Here is a 21024-nt window from a genome sequence, read left to right as displayed (position 1 = left end):
TAGGCGGATGCAAAGTTAAACTTACTGAATATAGGTTGATTTCTGATGTCTAGCAGTGTAACTTAATTGTGCAGGATGAATTTCCTATTTTTATTTTATTCTGAATGTTGTATTATTATGTCATTGCTCACTTCCTGAACTATCAGGTAACTAAGTCTAGAATTCAAATCCTGACCTTGATACTGATTTTTTTTTATTACGTATTTTCCTCAATTACATTTCCAATGCTATCCCAAAAAGTGCACTTTATAGTGTGTTATTAGTGCTTTCACACCACAATTTGTACCACTATAACCATGGAGTAAAAGGGATTTAGAATTACTCAAGATAAGTACAAGAAACATGTCTGTAGATCACTTGTGCCTTCTGGGTTTGTTATTAGGGTGAATGAACTAAGTGATTCTACAAGTCATCTTTCTTTGTAAGATAAAGAAGTTCTTTTTAAGAACATTTTGAGATTAATTTTCTTAAATCGGCCATTGGACCTGCCTTTTACTGAATTACTTAGTCTCCAGAATACGTGTCTTGATTGCCTTGAAAGCAAACACATAGGTGTAACCTTCCTGAGCGTGTAAAGCTGTTAGTAATAGATTAGTAGATGAATGATACTGATCAGAGACAAGTAGCTTGTTGCAGTAGTTGTAGGAATTGTTCAGGGATCTGTTTTCAGGAAGGAAAGTAGACCACTGTTGTATTGATAGAACTTTCTATCTGTTACAATTATTAACTACCTTGAGTAATTATTCATTCCCATGGAAAACAAATCCTACAAGTATTTTTGATCTCATCTTGGTTCAGATAAAATTAGACATTTTGAAATAAGAATGAGCTGTTTAAAATGTTAGGCAATACATTTAAAACATTCTTGCTTTACTGTGAGTTAGTGTAAATATTTTTTAAGCCCAGTACTTTAAGCTGATGTTTTTTTCTTATGAAGCAAATATACATTGGAAGTTCTTATCAGAAATTATATGCTGCAAAGGTAAATGTTCTTTTGGTTTGCACTCTCTCCTGTACTTTCTGATTGCAGATCATAGTGTTGGTCATGAGTTGATAGACGTAGTATGTGATATTCTTTGAGTACTTATTCTTGTGTCATGTAAGTTCCATCTGAAAGACACTTTCATTGTTAGTTTATTGAAGACTTTTCAAAGGCAAATAACCAAATATGCCAGCAATACATTCTTCCTGTACAACATAAAGAAAATAATCTACTAACCTTGTAAACTATAACCCAATACAATATTTTTGGCATTATACACGTGTTATGTGATGTAGCCAGAATCTCCTGATGATGAGAATGAATGAAAGTGAGCATTCACAGAGCCATACAAGCTTAGTGAGTGGATGTAAGCCTTCCCATTGCAGTGCTCTGAGTTCAGAGCTGCATGCAGAACCCTATGAATGCTTCCAGAATCCCATTTTTAGCTGTACCTTAAACCACAATATTTTATAAGTTAAAAATTAATATCAAGCAATAATTTCAATGAAATTGTGTAGGTCTGTTTTTCCTAAATAAAGTGGTCTTTTACCTTTAATTATAACTGAAGCTTGTCTCAGAAAATTTACACTTAGAGAATTTCACAGAACATTGCATCAGTGATCACGTGCTTCAAAGGGCTTCTTACAAGGTGAAAATTGGGACTTGCGAGTTTGTTTAGTAAAGTTAAATAATTCTCTTCTATTTTAAATCATTCTATCTTGACTTAGCACAATTATTACTGTAATTAAGTTGATTTTTATGTTCTTTTAGCATAATTAGTCTTAATTAGCACAAGAGCTAATTAATATATAAAGCATCAAAATTATCTTTAAACTTAGATGTTTCATTGTCTAACTACCTTAATCTTATTTTACTGTATTTTTAAATGTGACATAACTTTTTATGATTTTTAATTCAGGAAAATATACTACAATACATAAATTGTTAGATTTGTATCATGGGCTTTAAATTCAACTAGCCAAAACATAGCTTGTGGTTGTGTGTGCTAAGCCAGTATTTGTATAAGATGTTTTTCCTAGTGGAGCAAATACCAACTATAATTAGCAATTTTATTTAAATACTTGGCTAAATATTTACAGAAGTAACTTATTCAATTTTATTTCCTTGTTTTTTATATATATTTATGGAAGAACATATTGCTACAGCTAATAGTCACATTTGCTTGTTTGCCTTTATTTAAAAGAATTACTGAATTGGTAAGGAAAACTTATCTTTGAAGTGAAACTACTTAGGGTACAGTGCATGGAAATAATAGATGGTGGGCAATCTCTTTTGTTATATTTATCAAGACTGTCATTATTAACTCATTCTAAAATGTTCCCTAAAGTCCTTCATGGATTTTAGGGGCCCTATAAATCCTTTTATTTCATCTCTCTCTCTCTCTCTCTCTCTCTCTCTCTCTCTCTCTCTCTCTCTCTCTCTCTCTCTCTCTTTTTGAGACAGGGTTTCTCTGTATAGCCCTGGCTGTCCTGGAACTCACTTTGTAGACCAGGCTGGCCCTGAACTCAGAAATCTGCCTGCCTCTGCCTCCCAAGTGCTGGGATTAAAGGCCTGCGCCACCACATCTGGCTTTCATTTCTCATTTAATACTTGGTTGCTTTTCAGTTTTTCTTCAGGAAGACTGAGAAACTGATTGTCTTAGTTGTGAGCATCAGTGGCACATACCCTTTGCCAGTACCTTAGGTCTTTCAGTATGTGCGAGCAAACTCGTCATCTCTCTGTAGAGTGCAATTTTCAAACTATTCCAGAGAAGCCAATTTCAACTAATGTTTTTGAGAGTCAAGGGTCAGATACATAAGGTTAAATATAGATGGGTTATTTTCAAATTCAGATGTGTTATATTTTCCTTTGTGGTTCATCTATCATACATGTAATATCAGGTAACAACATTGAGAATTGCTCCCTTGATAACCTAACATTTAGAAGCATAGAAGGCCTTTGAAGAATTGCTTTGATATTATTTTTTGGGGGGGTATCATTTAGGGGCTTACATGGAGGTCATACCTGCTGGCAGAGACAGTAAAAATATCATCTCTTACTATTATATGGTATGCCTTTAAGTCTTCTCTTACTATAATATGGTAACTCAGTCTGAAATTGAAAGATAATTAAGGTGAGCATGGAAGAAAAATCTTTTTTTTTTTCACTTTCTTTTTTCCTTTTTTCCTTACATTAAATACATTGATAAATCAGCAGTTGCATTCTGTTACCACGATTGTTATGTTAGGAGAGTGAAAGAAAGGCAAATGCTTCCTTAGGAAAGAAATATATAGGCAAAAAAGATGAGCCCTCCCCCTAAAAACTGATCAAAAGAAAAAAGGTAACAGGGGAGGGGAGGGAGCGAACAAAACCCCTCAAGCCCAACAGAGCTCCAGCAAAGGCAGGAGAGCTGGCAGGAGAGGGAAGGCAGCAGGTAGGCCAGGAACTAAGGCCAATACTGTTCCTATGAGAGGGGGGAGGGAGGGAGGTAAAGCCTAGGGAAATGGTTTCCCAGCCCCAAGGCAATAAAACATCTTCACTTTTGCAGAGAAGGAATTAAGTTTCTAAGAGACTTGGAGAGCTTCCCTCGAGTCTCCACTTGTAAAATGGATGTGCCTGGATATTTTGCAGATGAACAGATTTTAGGGAAGTAAATATATGTTTCAGGGCCATGAGAACTAAGGCTGCCCCTGGAAAAGGAAGAGAATTGAGTCCTAAGTGGAGGAACCTAAGTTGGGTCCTTGAGAATCTTGGCCTCATGGATTCCTCAGCTGCTCTGGAACACAAGNCANTNTCTGAGCCCAAGGGGCAGAAAGGCTCAACTNGAGGTTACCGTGGTCNTTCCTTTCTTCTGCATGTTTCTCCCAAACTCTGGCTAAAATACCAAGTTTCCTCTTGCTTTGATAGCTTCCCACAGACACCCTCAAACACCTAATATAGGACGGAGAGAGGCCAGAGACTTAGGAAGGACCAAAGCCCTCTGATGATACAAGGCAGTTGTGAGGCACCTTCAGTTCTAGCTGCCCTGTCATTGGACAAGCAGCCTTTGTGGTAGGAGCCCCTCGTGGTACATGGATTAAGTAAGAGTAAGTGGGGGAATGAAGGAGGAACTAAATCCAAGATATTAACAAAAGGAGAAGAAAAGAGGGCTAATGGGAACCAGGAGGCAGAGCAGACTGTACAGAGAATAAAGACTTATACATATTTACAGGGAAGTAGAAAAGACATGGTAAGACATAGCAAACTGAATGTGAACCCTGGGAAGATGGAACACTCCTTTTGCCTGACCTTTCTTTACTCCACTACCATGGCCCATGCTATTCTGAGGCCACTTCCCAGTTGCTCAGAAAAACCTATACCCAAGAATAGAGGTATGAATCAGTCAGAGGAAGCTAGCAGTGGAGACTGGGTGTGAGTAGCTGCCACTGTTACTGTCTTCTATAGGGCCAAACCTCATTCATTGTAGATTCCATTTAATTAAAACGGTTGAAGGATAGGTAAATCAATCAACCCCCCCCCCCCCAAAAAAAAAACCCCGTATCTTGACTGAACTACCATCAAATAAAGTGCAAACTGCAGGGGCATGGTGTCTGGGGTTAAGGCCATCTCAAGGCCAGGGTAGGGGAAATGCCTATGTATACATAGGCCTCAGAGGACGGTATCAGAATACCTCCTCCAATTAGATCACAGCAGAGCTAAAGGTGCAGGCAACCAGTGAAGATTCTTTGGAGCACTCTGAGGTCCAATCCCCACACTCGAGTGGGGTGAGTGGATGGGGACAAAAGGGAAACCAGCCTCNGGGCAAGTTCCAGAGCCACGGTGACATTGCACCTCGACCTTTGTCCTACTAACTAATAAACTCCCATTCAGTGCCTATGAGCTTGACTCCCTGTTCTCACTCCTACCTAGGAACGCCCTCCACAAGTCCTACTCATTGGTGCCGCAGTGTTTCATAGACAAGAAACTCTTACCAGATAAATAAAATGGGAAAGCAATGTTTCCTCACTCCCTCCTGCTGTGAGCCTTACTCTCCCCACAAGGTCTTTAATGTAACTAAAAGTATATCCCTCCCTTCTCAGTCCCTGGGATTACCCTTCATCATCTTGTNAAGAGGAGANACAGGATCGAGAAGAGGGAGTAATGATGAGAGGTGGGATGGGAGGCAGGAGACAGAAGTCTTCTCTGAAACACTGGAAAAACACGGGGGTGGGGGACAATGAGGAGGTCACTGTCTTGCACCTAGAACACGAAGTGAAGAAGTTTGTTTTGGAAGGAAGGTCCTGGGGAGATGTGACCCAAAGCCCCAGGTAGGGCATAGTAGTGGCAACAGCTGCCTGGTGTTGGTTGCTGAAGCATTAAAAAGTGTCATGATGGAGCTGTCAGGAGGCAGCCCTTGGGAGCCAGGGCTCAGTGTGCTGTTACCGTAGGGGCTGTGTGCTGAGGGGTGGGGATGGAGGTTATTTCTTAGCTCTCCTGCTAACTCCATACATATTTGCTGCGAGCCACCCCTCAGTTGCTACAACACTGGCTCTTGTTTTGCTGGGACTGCTCATGAAGATCCACACCCCGACTTCGGCCTGCCGCACCCCCAAGATTCTGGGGTTCACTCTTTGGCAACTTCTTTGCTATTGCCAGGAAGAGATCATTCACGTTCATAGCAGTCTTAGCTGAAGTCTCCATAAATAATAAGCTGTTGTCATCTGCATATGCCTGAGCCTCTTCATACTCCACCATGCGCTTGTTGGCAAGGTCAGCTTTGTTCCCTGCCAAGGCAATAACAATGCTAGGGCTGGCTTGCCGCTGTAGTTCCTTTACCCATGTCTTTGCCCGAGCAAACGTTTCCTGATTAGTAATATCATAGACCACGATTGCAGCCTGGGCACCCCTGTAGTACATAGGGGCTAAACTGTGGTATCGCTCCTGCCCAGCAGTGTCCCAGATCTCAAACTTGACTGTTGTGTCATCTAGACACACGGATTGGGTGAGGAAGGCCGCTCCAATGGTGCTTTCCTGGTATTCATGGAACTGTCCTTTGACAAAACGTAACACCAGGCTAGACTTCCCCACCGCAGACTCTCCCAGCAGGACCAATTTGAACTGGCATATTTTGCTGGCCTGGGGTTGCCCATTGGGCCTGGCTGTACTTCTGCTAGTCATAGCCAGGTTATCAAAGTAGGAGAAGGTAGAGGGAGGGGAATGCCACAAAGCAGCAAAGTGGGAAGGGGGAGGGGAGGGACTTCCAGGCCTCAACAGTCCTGGGGCTCCATCTCCCGCGTTGGGCCCAAGCCTGTGTGGAACAGACAAACAGCCGCAGCTCAACCAAACTCGGAAGAAAATCTTAAGGTTTGGAGGTGCTGTCTTCTTTGAGCTTACAGTGTGCTCAAAGCAGTGGCAGATGTGACACAGGCCCTTTCTAACTCAGAAAGCCAAGGGAATGCTGAAATAAATATGACCATTCAAGGATTTCTAGTGGACTAGCTAGTGATCAGAAATCAAGGATAATGTTTGTACTGCTAAGTTCCTGAGAAAAGAATGTCTTGCACAAGGGTCATGTGCAGATATTCATGGTTCCAGGTTCTGCCTGGTTATTCTACCATGACTTTTTGTGTGGTTGTGAGTAGGGCACATATGGCCCTCACAGTAGAACTTTGATGAGGATCCACTGCTAGAGTGTTGATCCTGGTACTGGTCATCTGAATTTATAAAGGACTCCTTGTAAAAGGTCTGTCTTGACAGCATTAATCTATGGTTTAATGCAAATGAAAAAAAAAAAAAACAAAAACCACAGACTTGCAGATAGATTGCTGCCAACAACACAGAAAAAAGTATATGCTTAGCCCCCAATAGTTCATAGAATAATAATAGAAGTTTATTTTTGTGGCAATTTTCTATCTCACAGATATTTAGAATATCTGTCTATTTAATTTCTGTATAAATCCTAGACACATTTTTGTTTTTTGACCTCTATTTTTGACATATCTAACACAGACTGATGAAAACATATTACATTTGTTTCACTTTAGATATTTCCTTTGCAGTTCACCTTCATTAATGTTCCTGTGAATCTGAGCTTTTTTTTTTTCAGTCATAGTGCTTATATATTTTTCTTTTTTTAAATAAATAATTAATTTTTTACACTCCATATTTTATTCTTACCTCCCCTCCCCCCGCTGTCTGCCCTCCAACTGTTCCATATTCCATACCTCCTCCCCACACCCCTGTCTCCACATGATTGTCCCCACCCCCTACCTGACCTCTAAACTCCCTGGGGCCTCCAGTCTCTTGAGGTTTAGGTGCATCATCTCTGAATGAACACAGACCTGGCAGGCAGTCCTCTATTGTATGTGTGTTGGGGGCCTCATATCACCTGGTGTATGCTGCCTGTGTGGTGGACCAGTGACTGAGAGATCTCGGGGGTCCAAGTTAATTAAGACTACTGCAGGTCCTCCTATAGGATTGCCCTTCTCCTCAGCTTCTTTCACCCTCCCCTAATTCAACAACAGAGGTCAGCAACTTCTGTCCTTTGGTTGGGTGCAAATATCTGCATCTGATTCTTCCAGCTGCTCTTTGTGTCTTTCAGAGTGTGGTCATGATAGATCCCTTTTTGTGAGCCCCTCATAGCCTTAGTAATAGTGTCAGGCCTTGGGACCGCCCCTTGAGCTGGATTCCACTTGGGGCCTGTCACTGGATCTTCTTTTCCTCAGGTTTTCTCCATTTCCATCCCTGTAATTCTTTCAGATAGGAAGAATTATGGGTCAGAGTTTTTACTGTAGGATGGCAACCCCATCCCTTACTTGTTGCTCTGTCTTCCTGCTGGAGGTGAGCTCTATAAGTTCCTTCTCCCTACTGTCAGACATTTCATCTAAGGTCCCTCCCTATGAGTCCGGAGAGTCTCTCACCTCCCAGGTCTCTGATACATTCTGGAGGGTCCCCCCAACCTCCTATTTCCTGAGGTTGCCTGTTTCTATTCTTTCTGCTGGCCCTCAGGGCTTCAGTCCTTTTCCCTCACCCAATAACAGATCAGGTTCTCCTCTCCCCCTCACTCCCCCTGCCCCATCAACTTTCCCTCTCAAGTCCCTTCCTCCTTCCCCACTTGTGATTGCTTTCTTCTTTCTCTGTCTCAAATGGTACTGAGGTGTCATCACTTGGGCACTTCAGCTTGTTGACTTTTTTGAGTTCTGTGGACTCTGTCTTGGGTACAATATACTTTTGGGGGGGTAATATCCACTTATTATAGTGAGTCCATACCATGCATGTCCTTTTGGGCCTGAGTTACTTTACTCAGGATGATATTTTTTAGTTCCATCCATTTGCCTGCAAAACTCATGATGTCCTTGTTCTTAATAGTTGAGTTGTATTCCATTGTGTAAACGAACCATATTTTCTGTATCCGTTCTTATTCACTCAAATAAATCAGTAGCCTTCCTTTATACAAATGATAAACAGACTGGGAAAGAAATTAGGGAAACAACACCCTTCACAATAGCCACAAATAATATAAAATATCTTGGGGTAACTCTAACCAGACAAGTGAAAGACCTGTATGGCAATAATTTTAAGTCTCTCAAGAAAGAAATTGAAGAAGATCTCAGAAAATAGAGAGATCTCCCATGCTCATGGATTGGCAGAATTAACATAGTAAAAATGGCCATAGATTCAATGCAATCCCTGTCAAAATCCCAACACAATTCCTCAAAGACATGGAAAGAGCAATTCTCAAATTCATCTGGAAAGGCAAAAAACCCAGAATACTGAAAACAATACTTAACAATAAAAGAACAGCTGGGGGAATCACCATCCCTGACCTCAAGCTTTACTACAGAGCAACAGTGATAAAGCCTGCATGGTATTGGTACAGAGACAGACACATTGATAAGTGAAATAGAATTGAAGACCCAGAAATAAAACCACACACTTAGGGTCACTTGATCTTTGACAAGATGACAAAAATATACAATGGAAAAAAGAAAGCATCTTCAATAAATGGTGTTGGTCTAACTGGCTGTCTGTATGTAGAAGAATGAAAATAGACCCATATTTGTCACCTTGTACAAAGTTCAAGTCCAAGTGGATCGAGGACCTCAACATAAAACCAGATACACTGAATCTAATAGAAGAGAAAGTGAGAAAGAGCCTTGAACTCATTGTCACAGGGGGAAATTTCCTAAACAGAACTCCAATGGCTCAGGCTCTAAGATCAAGAATAGATACATTGAACCTCATGAAACTGGAAAACATTGCTGATTTTTATTAACATCTTTTTTTGAATGGAGAGACTCAACGCATCTTTTAAAAAGTTGTGTTTTTGAGCAGTTCTTCATGGAGAGAAATTAATTGTGAATATTCATCAGCTTCCAAAGAATGAATGGGATGATTTTGGTTGTTTCTCATATGCTTGCCTCTGTTGAGTATCTGGAAAATACAGCAGAAATGACAGACATCCCTGAGGGATACAAAAGAAATTCTGGAGTGTACCAGTATTCTATATGTGCCAACTCATGTATAAAATAAAAGGGATCTAAAAACTATTAGTAGCAGTTGGTGGAGTGTTCGAGGTAAACTTTGTTTGTAGGAACATCCAAAACATAAATATTAGTTAAAATATTTCTATTAAGTTGGTGTCTGATTTGACATAAGTAAAACTTAAACTTTAGAACTCAAAAGTAGGAAAGAGCAGTGAAAACAGAATCAGTAGGTACTGAGTTACAACTGGCCGAGAGTGAGAGGCTGTGATGTGCTATTGCATGGTATTATGTCTCTAGATAGGCCAGCTAAGAGAGTAGGCTGTGGATGTCCTTACCATAGTGTAAGTGATACATGAGGATGTAGATAACTTAAGCTAATTTAAGCACCACTCAGTTGTATACAACAGAAAGATAGCATGTCACGACATTAATATGTGCAGTTACTCTTTTTATAGAAAACTATTTGGAACCAGGAGCTATTAATACCTAGAACAAAATGTGATTTTCAGTGAATGCCTTCGAGGATCATAGTCTACGTAAATATCCTTAAAAATTACAGGAGGGAGAAGCTGTTAGTTATGTAAATTGATTAACATGCCATCAGAGTAACATGCAGTGAAATATTTATTTCAGTAGAAGTACAAATTCTTGCTAATCTTGATTTTGTAAAATTGTGAATGACTTTGGAGCCCCCAAAGTAGTCATGACATCCATTGGTATTACAGCCAAGATCTAGATATTCATGAGAAGTATAGAAATAAATATGTGCTCACAGGCTCAACTCCATGACTTGCACAGGTTTCTCAAAATTAAACTTTTGATTGTTTCATTTAAGAACAGATGATGCATATAGGAAATACTTGTCCAGTGACTCTTACAGACTTTAGTCAATTTACATAAGGATGCATGAGGTTCTTGAAAATGGGATGTTTGTTCTGCCTTTACTTTTTTCAAGTGGTCAAGTTTGGTTTGGTTTTGATTTGATTCTGTTTTCTTGTCCACAGCTGGAGTAACTTGAGTTAGGATAATGTAATCCATAGAGGAAAATCAGTTCATATTGGCTGGGCATAGAAGGAGTTTTAGGATTTGTACTTAAATTGCACTTCCTAATTTTTAGGAACCTATTGAGAGAAGTTGTAGAAGGGAAACGCTGTTTTGGAGTTATATGTGAAAATAATAGTTATTGAACATTGTTCTCATGAGTCAGCATTAATATAGTGTTCATATTAATAAAAAAATCTAGTTTGCTGTCCTCCACAAATCAGTGTGTATGTTTGTTAAGTGTTTGGCATCAAATATTACGAGTAACTTCTGCAAAGTGTTGTAAGAACTAAGCCAAGTTTGGTGTTGCTGTGGTTTTCTAAGCCAAGTATACTGGAACATATAATGTCCAGATAAAGAAGAACTAGAATTAAGTAAGGAGAGACTAGTGGGACAAAACTTTGAAGTAGAGTATAGTGTTTGATTTTTCTTAGATTCACTTAGCTTCTGTTAGGATAAAAAATGCTGTGTCAAATTACATATGAAATTTGGTGGCTTTCTTTAAGAAAGGTATATTGTTAATATGGAAAAATACAGTTTACTTGAGGATTTAGTTTAAGTTTTTGATCCAGTATTTATTTTATTTGGAGAAGAAAAAGATTAGAGAATTACACAAAGACTGTTTACCTTTGTATCCCAGTATAGACTTCTGCTCTCATTTTGTTGATGACTGAGTATAATGGAATTTGGAAAAGCAGCCTGCCTATATGAGGTCAAGGAGGTTAACATCAGAATTAGTAAAAACTACTGTCATAGTGAACCACATTTTCATTATCTATTCAGTAGTTGATGGAATACTCTTGGTGTCAATCAGCAAGCCTCCACATATAAGAAAGAACACACATTTTTCTTTCTGTATCTGGTTTTCTTCACTCAATATCATGTTTTCCAGATCCATCCACTTACCTGAAATTGTCATAGTACTATTTTTCTTAACCAGCTGGATAATATTCCAGTGGAAATGCACAGCATTTTCATTTTCCACTCATTAGTTGATAGAAGCCTAGAGTATTTCCATTTCCAAGCTATTGCGATTGAGCAACAGTAAACATAGATGAACTAGTATCTCTGTGGTTGTATATAGTGTCTTTTAGGTATATTCCCAAGGTGGTTGCCTTAGAGATCTGTTGCTGTAGATAGATGCTATGGCCATGGCAGTTCTTATAAAAGAATGCATTTAATTAGCCTGCTTTAAAGTTTCAGAAAGTTGGTTCATTATCATCTAGACAGCGATCATGGCAGCACACAGGCAGTTATGGTGCTGGAGAAGTAGCTAAGAGTTCTACATCGTGATCTACAAGCAGCAAGAAGAGGCTGATACTGTGCCAGGTTCTAGCATTTGAATCCTACCCCCAGTGACACACTTTATCCAACAAAGCTACAGTTCCTAATCCTTTCAAGTAGTACCACTCTCTCATGACTAAGCATTCAAATTGTTAACCTATGGGGCCCATTCTCATACAAAGCACCACAGTGGTGGATCGATGGACAGTGTGCTGAGTCTACCACTAGTTTTTGATGAGCCTCCTCACTTATTTACATACTGGCTGTCCCAGTTTGAAAACTTTACTTTTACTTTTATAAAGCTTCCTAAAATGCATTCATATAGGGAACAGCGCCTCTTCCCGACACCATAACTATCTGGGGCATAATACATGGACAAATCAAGCTAGTACTCATTCAGCAGCTTTATCCCTACTTGCTCGCTCTCATGATGCTGAAGTGTACTCTACTCTACAGGACGGAAAAAGTAACAGTCACTCTACCCAGCTGCGAATCCTTCAACTTAACATTTTCGCCTGACCGGGCAAGATATGCTATTGCTTCAGCAGTGGCACAGAGGTGAATAGCCAACCACTTCCTGGTTGGATCTACTCCAAAAGATTGAGCTCATGCACGGCAGGGTTTATGGGGCCAAGAACTGGAGCTAAGTAGGTCTTAGGCCTGATACAGATTGCAAAAAGATAACAGCCAATTGCTTATTTGAAGAAGGGTTTATTTCAAGTGTTCACAAGCACTGTCAACCCTCAAATATAAAACCAATCCAATAAAGATGTGTTTAGTAACATTCATGTCAGAGTTCTCAAGGTTTTCAACATGACTAGCGTTAGTGGCCATCATTATTTGATAGCACTGTGTACTTAGTAGAATGACTAGAGTTGGTTTTTTTTTCTTTTTTTTCTTTTCTTTTCTTTCTTTTTTTTTTTTTTTTTTTTTTTGGCTTATGCTGCCAATGCTGGTAAAGATGTGACACTGGAACCGAGAATCAGTGGGATTACCAAATAATACAACACTTTTGGAATATAGTTTTACAGTTCTGTATAAAGTCAGCCATATACATGTATAATTGAGCTTCTTACTCCTTGGTTTTATTTATGAGAAGAGAGTACAAACTGCTCATGAACAAACATTTCTATATATCTTTATAGTCGTTTTATTCACACTGCCATACTAGAAACTTCATGAGATGAATGGATGTCCAAAATGACTCTTCAGTTTCTACCATGAAACATTTATCAATTAAAAATAATCAGAATATATGTATTTACAGCAATGAATCTCAAATTTGGGTAATATATGGAAGTCTGGAAAAGAACCTTGAAAGATCACAGACATTCTTCACTTACATGACTTTCTTAAAAAGTCAGAGCTGTAGTGACAGAGAAGCATTCTTGCTACATTACAGATGTTGAGGTGCTGTGAGTCCAAAGCGGAAGGGTGAGCACAAGGACATTTTAATTTGTGGGTGCCCATTGGAGGCCAGAAGAAAGTACCAGATCCCCTGGAACTGGAGACACAAATAAGCCACCATATCGGTGCTGGGAACCAAACCCTGGTCTTCTGCCAGAGCAGCCAGTGCTCTTCACTGATGAGCCATCTCTCCAGGCAATGTATACATTTAACATTTTTGTTTATTTCATTGGTACATCAAAGTAGTAAAATTTTAGTCTTCGAAGTTTTTTTGAAATTCAAATATAGGATGTTGAAATATAAAGCCACCGTCTATAACAAAGGAAGATATAAATGCCTAGTGATTCGAGTGTTAGAAAGCCTCTCCTGAATCTCTTAGGTGTGTGCAGCATTGGTAGCAGTTGCATGTTTAAATCACGTGAGACAGAGACTTGATAGCAAAGAATACCGTGTGGTATCACCCATACCTTCTGTCTGTATTCTCTCTTACTAGTGTTGCATTTGCTCTTTCCTTTAAGTCGTTTCCTTTGGTGTGAAGCTGCTGTGCACACTGAGTCAGGTCGCATTGTGTGCACTAAAGAAGTTGTCAGTGTTTCCTAGCATATCCAGTGGCCTTTGAAGTGATGTCTTTAAGAGTACCATGTTCAAAAACTGCTAACTGTACTTGTACTTCAAAACCTTTGGTGTAGACCTTTTTCATTTGAACTGTGTAAGGGTTTAACTCTTCTAGTATATTGTTTCTTTTATTAAAATCAATTTCTTAGGTGCTGGGAATTAGAACCATGGCCTCACGTATGCTAGGCAAGCATTTCTCTGTTACTTATGTCCCTGGAACACAACCTTCTTTTACATTTGTGACAGTGTCTCACAAAGTTTCTTGGGACATCATTGAACTATTTTTATACCCCATACTCTATGATCCTCTTGCCTTGGCCTCCCAAGTAGCGAAGTTTCTATATACTAGGGTGACAGGCATGGCCTGGAATCTATGTTATAGTAAGTATTTTATGTAATTTTAATAATCTTAGAAAGATTTTAGTATATTTTAATATTTGGCTGCTTAAAGAGGTGAAAAGAGAATTTCAAAAGAATTTACCACTAAGGATAAATCTTAAATCTTACTTGGGACTTAACCTACTCCTGACTTTATTTTGACACTCATTTTGCCTGTAGGTTTTTAAAATATTAAATATACCATCTTAAAGGGGAAGAAGAGGTGTTGGGTCTCAGCAAAAATCTTTAAGTTTTGTATAGGCTAGTTACATTCTTCTTAATAAAAAGATGTTTATTTTGAAATCCACCTTATCTTTTTTGTTTTAATATAAAATTAAATATTTATAATTTATTTTATATGAGATTGCTTTAGAAATGTTCATAGATTATTCATTTCTCCTAACTTCAATTATAAGAAGGCAGATCTTTGCAATATCTTTTGTGTTTGAATTCTAAAAGTACCCAAAGATAATAAAACTTTATTAATTCTATCAAAGAATAGTGCATATTACTTATTTCATAATAATAATTGGAAAAGACAGTGGAACTAAGTCAGTCTGTATTCACATACATCTTAGTGGAATGAAAATATAGTGTATGTATTTTCATTCGAAATTATCATTATATATAGTATCTAAATATTCTTCTATGTTGATCAAGATGGTTGATTGTTCTCTACTAAGATGGTGAGCAGGCCCAGGCAAAACAATATCGTTGTTGTTATTCCACCTCTTCTACCCCTGGACTTTAGCCCTCATAAATAACTATAAGTGAATATTGCTTGCTAACTTATTCAAGAATCTTATTAAAATTGGAAGATGATAATTAAGTTTTCAAGGGAAAGTTTTTCAAAATAGTTTTATCAATGTCATTTTTCTTCAAGGAGACAGGATTTAAAATCCTCAATCCTTCTTAAAGTAAAATTTTTACTTACAAAAAAATTACAATACTTTTAATCAGAAGGGTTAACAATTTTATATCACTGCATAATAATTAATGCTGTCTCATCTGCCAAGGAACTCTGTTGACATTCTGTCCCTGGCTGAGGCTGTACTTTGCACAGGCATGTTCTATGTTGTGTTAGTTTTGGCTGATAGAACTGCTTGCCTTTTGGCTTAGCCTATATGTTTAGACCTTCTACACATGAACTGATGTGTTCTAGACAGGAAGTGGAATGCAGGAGATATAGGAATGGGCTGAAGTATCCTTTATATTTGCCTTTGTATCTAGGGGAGTTGGAAATAGGCAAGAATGGAGAGAAATTTTGTATGGCAGTACAAAGAATTTTGCAAGTTAATTGTGAGCCCTGCAGCAATCCGATGCATTTTAGTTACTGGTAAGTTTGTTAAATTATGTTTGAAATTGTACCTCTTCGAAGATGGCCATCTGTATACTATTAAGTCCACCATGTCAAAAAATACCTTATTTTTAAGATTTTTTTGAAAAGATTTGGTATTATTATTGCATTTGATCTTAGGTATAAATTGAAAACACTTTGGTGAGTAAATGAACTTGAGTTTCTGTTGTAATACCAGAGTGGAGTCAATTTTTCACAGACAGCATGGTCTTGTGTTCAGATTTTGGAATTATACCAAATGTATCCTGCTTTTGCATTGGAGTGCCACTGTATTTAGAGGTCTGAGTTCACACATGACATGACTGCAAATGGATAGTCTTGTGATATAAAAGATTTATAAAAGTCCTTGTAATTTCATATGGTTCTGCATATATGTGTGATTTTTCTCAGAGAATACTTCCTGCTTTTTTCTTAATGTATCAGAGAGACATTGTGAGGCAGACTTGATTCTTCCTGTTGACAGTTCTGATGCTTAAGAACCCACTCCCCTAATTATGTATAGGTGGGAAATTGTGGAATATCTATGCAGTAGCTCTCTTTATTTTCAACCATTTAAACACGGTGCTATATGTAGTAGAGGATTTAAGCAGGTATTTGTGAAGTGGACTTGACGGTTGACTCAATTCATTTAAAATATGCTAGATTGCTTAATAGCTTCTTTACCGAATCCCAAGGGATTCCTTGCTAGTTGTGTTTTTCTTAAAAATACCTAAGTTTGAGGACAAAGTAAAAGTAGTATCTCTGATTAGTAATAGCAATTTTTATTTTTCTGTGTGTGGTTTAAGTATGTAGGGCTAGCTAATGTGACCGAGCTTGAATTTCCTGTGATAAAGTACCTTATTTCTGGGTAGTATGTCTTTTAGAATATCAAGTAGTTTGTTCATTTTTCATAATAATGTTAGTGATCATTTAGCTATTGGTTCTTGTCATGAGAAAATGTTTGATTTAAGTAAAATAAATAAATAAACAAAAAACAAATAAACACATAAAATTTCCAAATTATTGGAGAAGTCTGTTATCATTCGTTTTGAAACCAGGAGAGCTAAAGTAAGTAAAATTCCAGTTAGCTAGGTTTCTTTAATGATTTTTGAGCATTCCTCATTAAATTTTCTGCAATACTTTCAAGTATAATTACTGTTCTGTTTAGTATAAATAGGTGATTTAAGGTATATTATAAAATACTTCAGATAGATATTATTTCAGTTCATGATAAAGTCTAGTATACGGTAATTTATTGTAATTGTATTAAGTACTCATAATGAAGGGTGTATTATTTTCATTCTTGTGTCATTGTGCTGGTTGAAAATATATAACTTGTGAAGAAAAACATTATCAAAGACTAATTCATTGCAATCAATTTCCTTTTGTTTCCTCATTCATTCAGTGTACATACCAATTGCTTAACTTTGTCTGTTATCTACTGTTATCTGATTTTATGTGTTTGTGTACATTATGTAATTAATTTTAACAACTTCTCATTTCTATAATACATGAGTCATATCTTTACTTTGCTCTCATGAACTTTTCTGAGGGTATGAGTGGACATACGTGGTATGTGACATTTCTTTGGTTGACTTTTATAAACCATATGAACAATAGCTAAAAAAACAGCTTTGTTCTTCACAAAAAATGTCCTGTACATATTGAAAAAATTTTGATAACCTGTTTTTAAATATTATGATACTGTATATATTATAGAATAGTCGTATGTTTCTTATGTCAGGTTGATTTAAAAAGTGAAATATATTTCTGTGTATGTATAGATACATTTTATGCTTAACTCAAATATGAGTTATACATAATTATTTTTTAATTTTTTGTTTTTTTAACTTGAAGGATAAAACTAATTATATCTTCTCTTGCTTGTGGGAAGATACATGCTTGTATAATAAAAGCCAGATACCATTTTTAAAAAGGATATAGATTAATTTGTTTGTTGTTACTGTTTGGCAAACAAATTACTGAAATGGAATACTATGTTTATAATAAATATTTAATGACTACAAAATGAATTATCTGTACTTTACACACAGTGCTACTCTTTTGGCATTCCTGGTTGAACTACTTAAAAGTTCAGTAGCCATGCAAGAACAGATGCTGGGTGGAAAAGGCTTTTTAGTCATTGGCTACTTACTTGAAAAGGTAAGTGATACACATATTGGTGGCTTTTGTCACTGGATAGTTGAAAATCCCTAATTGTATTTTCTTAAGTTATCTTCAGTTCATGATAAACTGATGATTGTTCAGTGGTAATATCATTTGATAATTAAAGAACATTTTATATTATGCTGTGAATGTAAGTACTGGCATAGTGTGAAGAAATTTGAATTAAACTAGAAAATTTAGAAAAATTCTCTTGCAGGCCTAGGGCGACTGAGTGAGGAGAGGTACAAGTTTAAGAGTAGTCTGGACTACACTGTAAGATTCTGTCTCAAGAAAACTCAATTTAAAAAGTCATGACCCATGCTGTTGCTACATTGACTAGACATGAGCTACCACTTGCAGTGAGCACAGTTATTAGGGAAGGAGGAAATGTGCTGTGCCACTACACCAAGGTTCCAGTAGATTAGGTACATTCGTTGCATCCTCACCTTATACCTTTGTCTCCAGTGGATTTACTGGAATAGAACCCTGTTGTTGAGTGCACTCCCCTGTGTGTAGCTAATCCATTTGTTTGAAAAGATAGTTTCTGCTGCACCAAAATCTCATTTTTGTTGGTAAACTTGGACCTTACAACATTAAGATTTTGTTTCTGTTTTCAGGCGCTAAGCAAGATCTTTGGTACATCTTGATAGCTGATGATATAGTCATCTGTCTCATTCATTTAATATAAGATTGCCTTGCTGCTTTTCACTTTCTTTGTTCCTATGTATTCACTCACCAGTTTTCCACAGAAGTTGCCCTTGTTACATTGACATTCTTATTAAGCCCTTCAATTTACAGGTTTCACCTTTTTAATTATTTAGGATGTCTTTTTTTTTTTAAGTACAGAAAATTTACCCAATTTTCGATGGATTTATTTATTTATTTTTATCAAAAATGTTATTTCATGTTTTAAGAGTTTTGGGCTTTTTTTTTTTTTTTTTTTTTTTTTAGGTTTTGGCTTCTCAGGTACATAGAAATAGAATTATTGATGATTAGTGTAAACCTTTTGTATTGCTGTTTCCACTCCTTCTTTAACTATGGGCCTGTAGCTGCTTTAGAACTTTGTAGAAGTAGTATCATCTAAAACTAATGACATGTCTTTTTTGATAACTGTCTGTTTCTCTTGTGGCTTTCTTGCCCTATCATCTGAGATAACTGGTGCAGTTGACCAGAAGTTGTATAATGGATACCTCTTATTACTAATCTCATGACAGTGTATTTAATAATTATAATCTAAAATACAGTCTATTGAAATAGATTAGATTTTAGAGTATTTTTTAAAACAATTTTTTCAAACAAATTTCAAAAGTTTTCTCATTTTAAAATTTTTTGTCATCATATTAATTTTTATATTTTTATTATTTGATCATGAGTTCTAATTTTCTTTTCTTATTTTGTGAACCACATTCATTAATTTTCAAATATAAAACTTCTGATTACTCATAAATATGACCTTTCTCCAATGAGGCTTTCTGATAATCACCATGCTCGCACTCACACTGCCGGGGCCTTTGCTCCTCCGACCTTGCTTGTTGTTTCCCTGTTTAGCCTTTCTTCACTTTGCACATACACATGTGGTCTTTTGCAGAACCTTGCTCAACTCTTCTATAAACTTTCTTCTTTATGCACCTAAATCCTTTGCATCTTTCTAGGGCATATCTGAAGTGATCACTTCTAGTTAGTTAGTGCTTCTTGCATTTTCTATGACCTTTATAATAGTGCTCTCAGCCAGGGACAAAGCTCTCAGTATTCCTATCTGGACAGTACTTCACATCCAAATGATAACAGTAGCCTCTCAGTTCATCTTAGCAGGAAGCTGACAGCACATTCAACTTGAGCTAATAACAAGAATTTAAGGTCTTATTATTTAAAACTAAGTTGCAAGCATTGTTAAGAGAGTTTGGCTAGACCTACAGGGTGAGGAGAATGATTATTTAGTGTAAGTCACATGTCTTCTACAAAGTAATGGTGGACTGATTTGTACAATGTCCACGCCTTATTTTCTTTTTGTCTATTAACTACCTGCTGATGGATCAAAGTAGTCAACCTTTTCATTGAAAACCCACAGGCAAAAAAATTTCCCAAACAGAGTGATAATAAGTTACAGAGCAATGTAAACAGTGTATCCATCTTAGGATTTGTGTCTCTTTTGTCCTGTCTTTTGGGGTCTGTTTATTCCACAGCTCTTCATCTTCGTGTGTACAGTCCTTTTGGTCTGTACCCTCACATGTTCACCCTTACATCCAGGTAGAGAGACAGATTTCCTTCTTTATATCCATACATGGTTCTTCCCTCTTATTTGATCAGTTAGCCTAGGTCTTGCTTTTCTGTGCATGTATATTTGTTGAAATGTTATAGTTTGATGCAGGCTCCCTGGAATTAATGTTGTCACTGTTCCTCCTGAATAGTTAATAATTATATTAACTATTCAGATAGTTAATATAATTTAGTTAGGTTAGGTTGGTGGATTTCATTTTGGTATCTAGGAAAAGTGAAGTTGATATTAAGGTTAAGTTATTTCATGATACATATTTACCAATTTAAATATTTTATGCAGTTAATGTAGCATATAACCATACATGTTTTATATATTGGATGGTTTTTGCAATAAAGCAAACATTTCTGCTAAGCTATTACATCTTGTACTTACTGGGCACATATCCCTTAATTCAACTTAAGTTTTTCATTATAGCATCTAGTGCTATTTGCTGTTTAGTTATTTTCAAGTTGACACTGTAATTATTTTTTTCTAACATTTCATATTCTGTTTCCAAGTAAATTTATCTATACAGTTAGTGTGTTACACAGCGCCCTCCTTCCTTTCCCTTCCCGCCCCCTTTTTAATAGATTTGTTCATTCATTCATTCAGTATGTATGAATATATGCATATGAGTCCTCTGCATGCGTGTGTGTGTGTGTGTGTGTGTGTGTGTGTGTGTGTGTGTATCAGTTGTGTTTTTGGTGCGCAGAGGCAAAAAGAGATTCTTTGGAACTGGTGTTACAAACAATTTTGAACTACCATCTATGTGCTGGGAATTGAATCCTGGGATCTGCAGATAAACAACCAGCAAACTCTCTCTCAAGGCTCTAGGCTCTTCTCTTCTCTTCTCTTCTCTTCTCTTCTCTTCTCTTCTCTTCTCTTCTCTTCTCTTCTCTGCTCTTGCTCTTGCTCTTGCTCTTGCTCTTGCTCTTGCTCTTGCTCTTGCTCTTGCTCTTGCTCTTGCTCTTGCTCTTGCTCTTGCTCTTGCTCTTTTGCTCTTTTGCTCTCTTGCTCTCTTGCTCTCTTGCTCTCTTGCTCTTGCTCTTGCTCTTTCTTGCTCTTGCTCTTTTGCTCTTGCTCTTTTGCTCTT

The 21024-nt window shown here is 37.3% G+C and overlaps 2 protein-coding genes across 11 annotated transcripts in view; one reads left to right on the top strand and one right to left on the bottom strand.

Annotated features, from left to right (window-relative positions):
• The window catches only part of Nbea (neurobeachin), a 543806-nt gene that overhangs the window by 127258 nt on the left and 395524 nt on the right, over window positions 1-21024 (top strand). For all 10 annotated transcript variants that reach the window (XM_029475176.1, XM_029475174.1, XM_029475170.1 and 7 more), the window contains exon 11: window positions 17563-17671. In XM_029475176.1, the coding sequence (XP_029331036.1) occupies window positions 17563-17671 (109 nt within the window). The remainder of the gene's footprint in view (window positions 1-17562; window positions 17672-21024) is intronic.
• On the bottom strand, window positions 5353-6296 carry LOC110291569 (ras-related protein Rab-5B). The gene has a single exon (XM_021158783.2). The coding sequence runs from the start codon at window positions 6137-6139 to the stop codon at window positions 5492-5494; it is 648 nt and encodes a 215-aa protein (XP_021014442.1). The 5' UTR covers window positions 6140-6296; the 3' UTR covers window positions 5353-5491.

Source organism: Mus caroli, chromosome 3, assembly GCF_900094665.2.
Source record: "Mus caroli chromosome 3, CAROLI_EIJ_v1.1, whole genome shotgun sequence".
NCBI lineage: Eukaryota > Metazoa > Chordata > Mammalia > Rodentia > Muridae > Mus > Mus caroli.
This window is presented reverse-complemented; position numbering and strand designations above follow the sequence as displayed.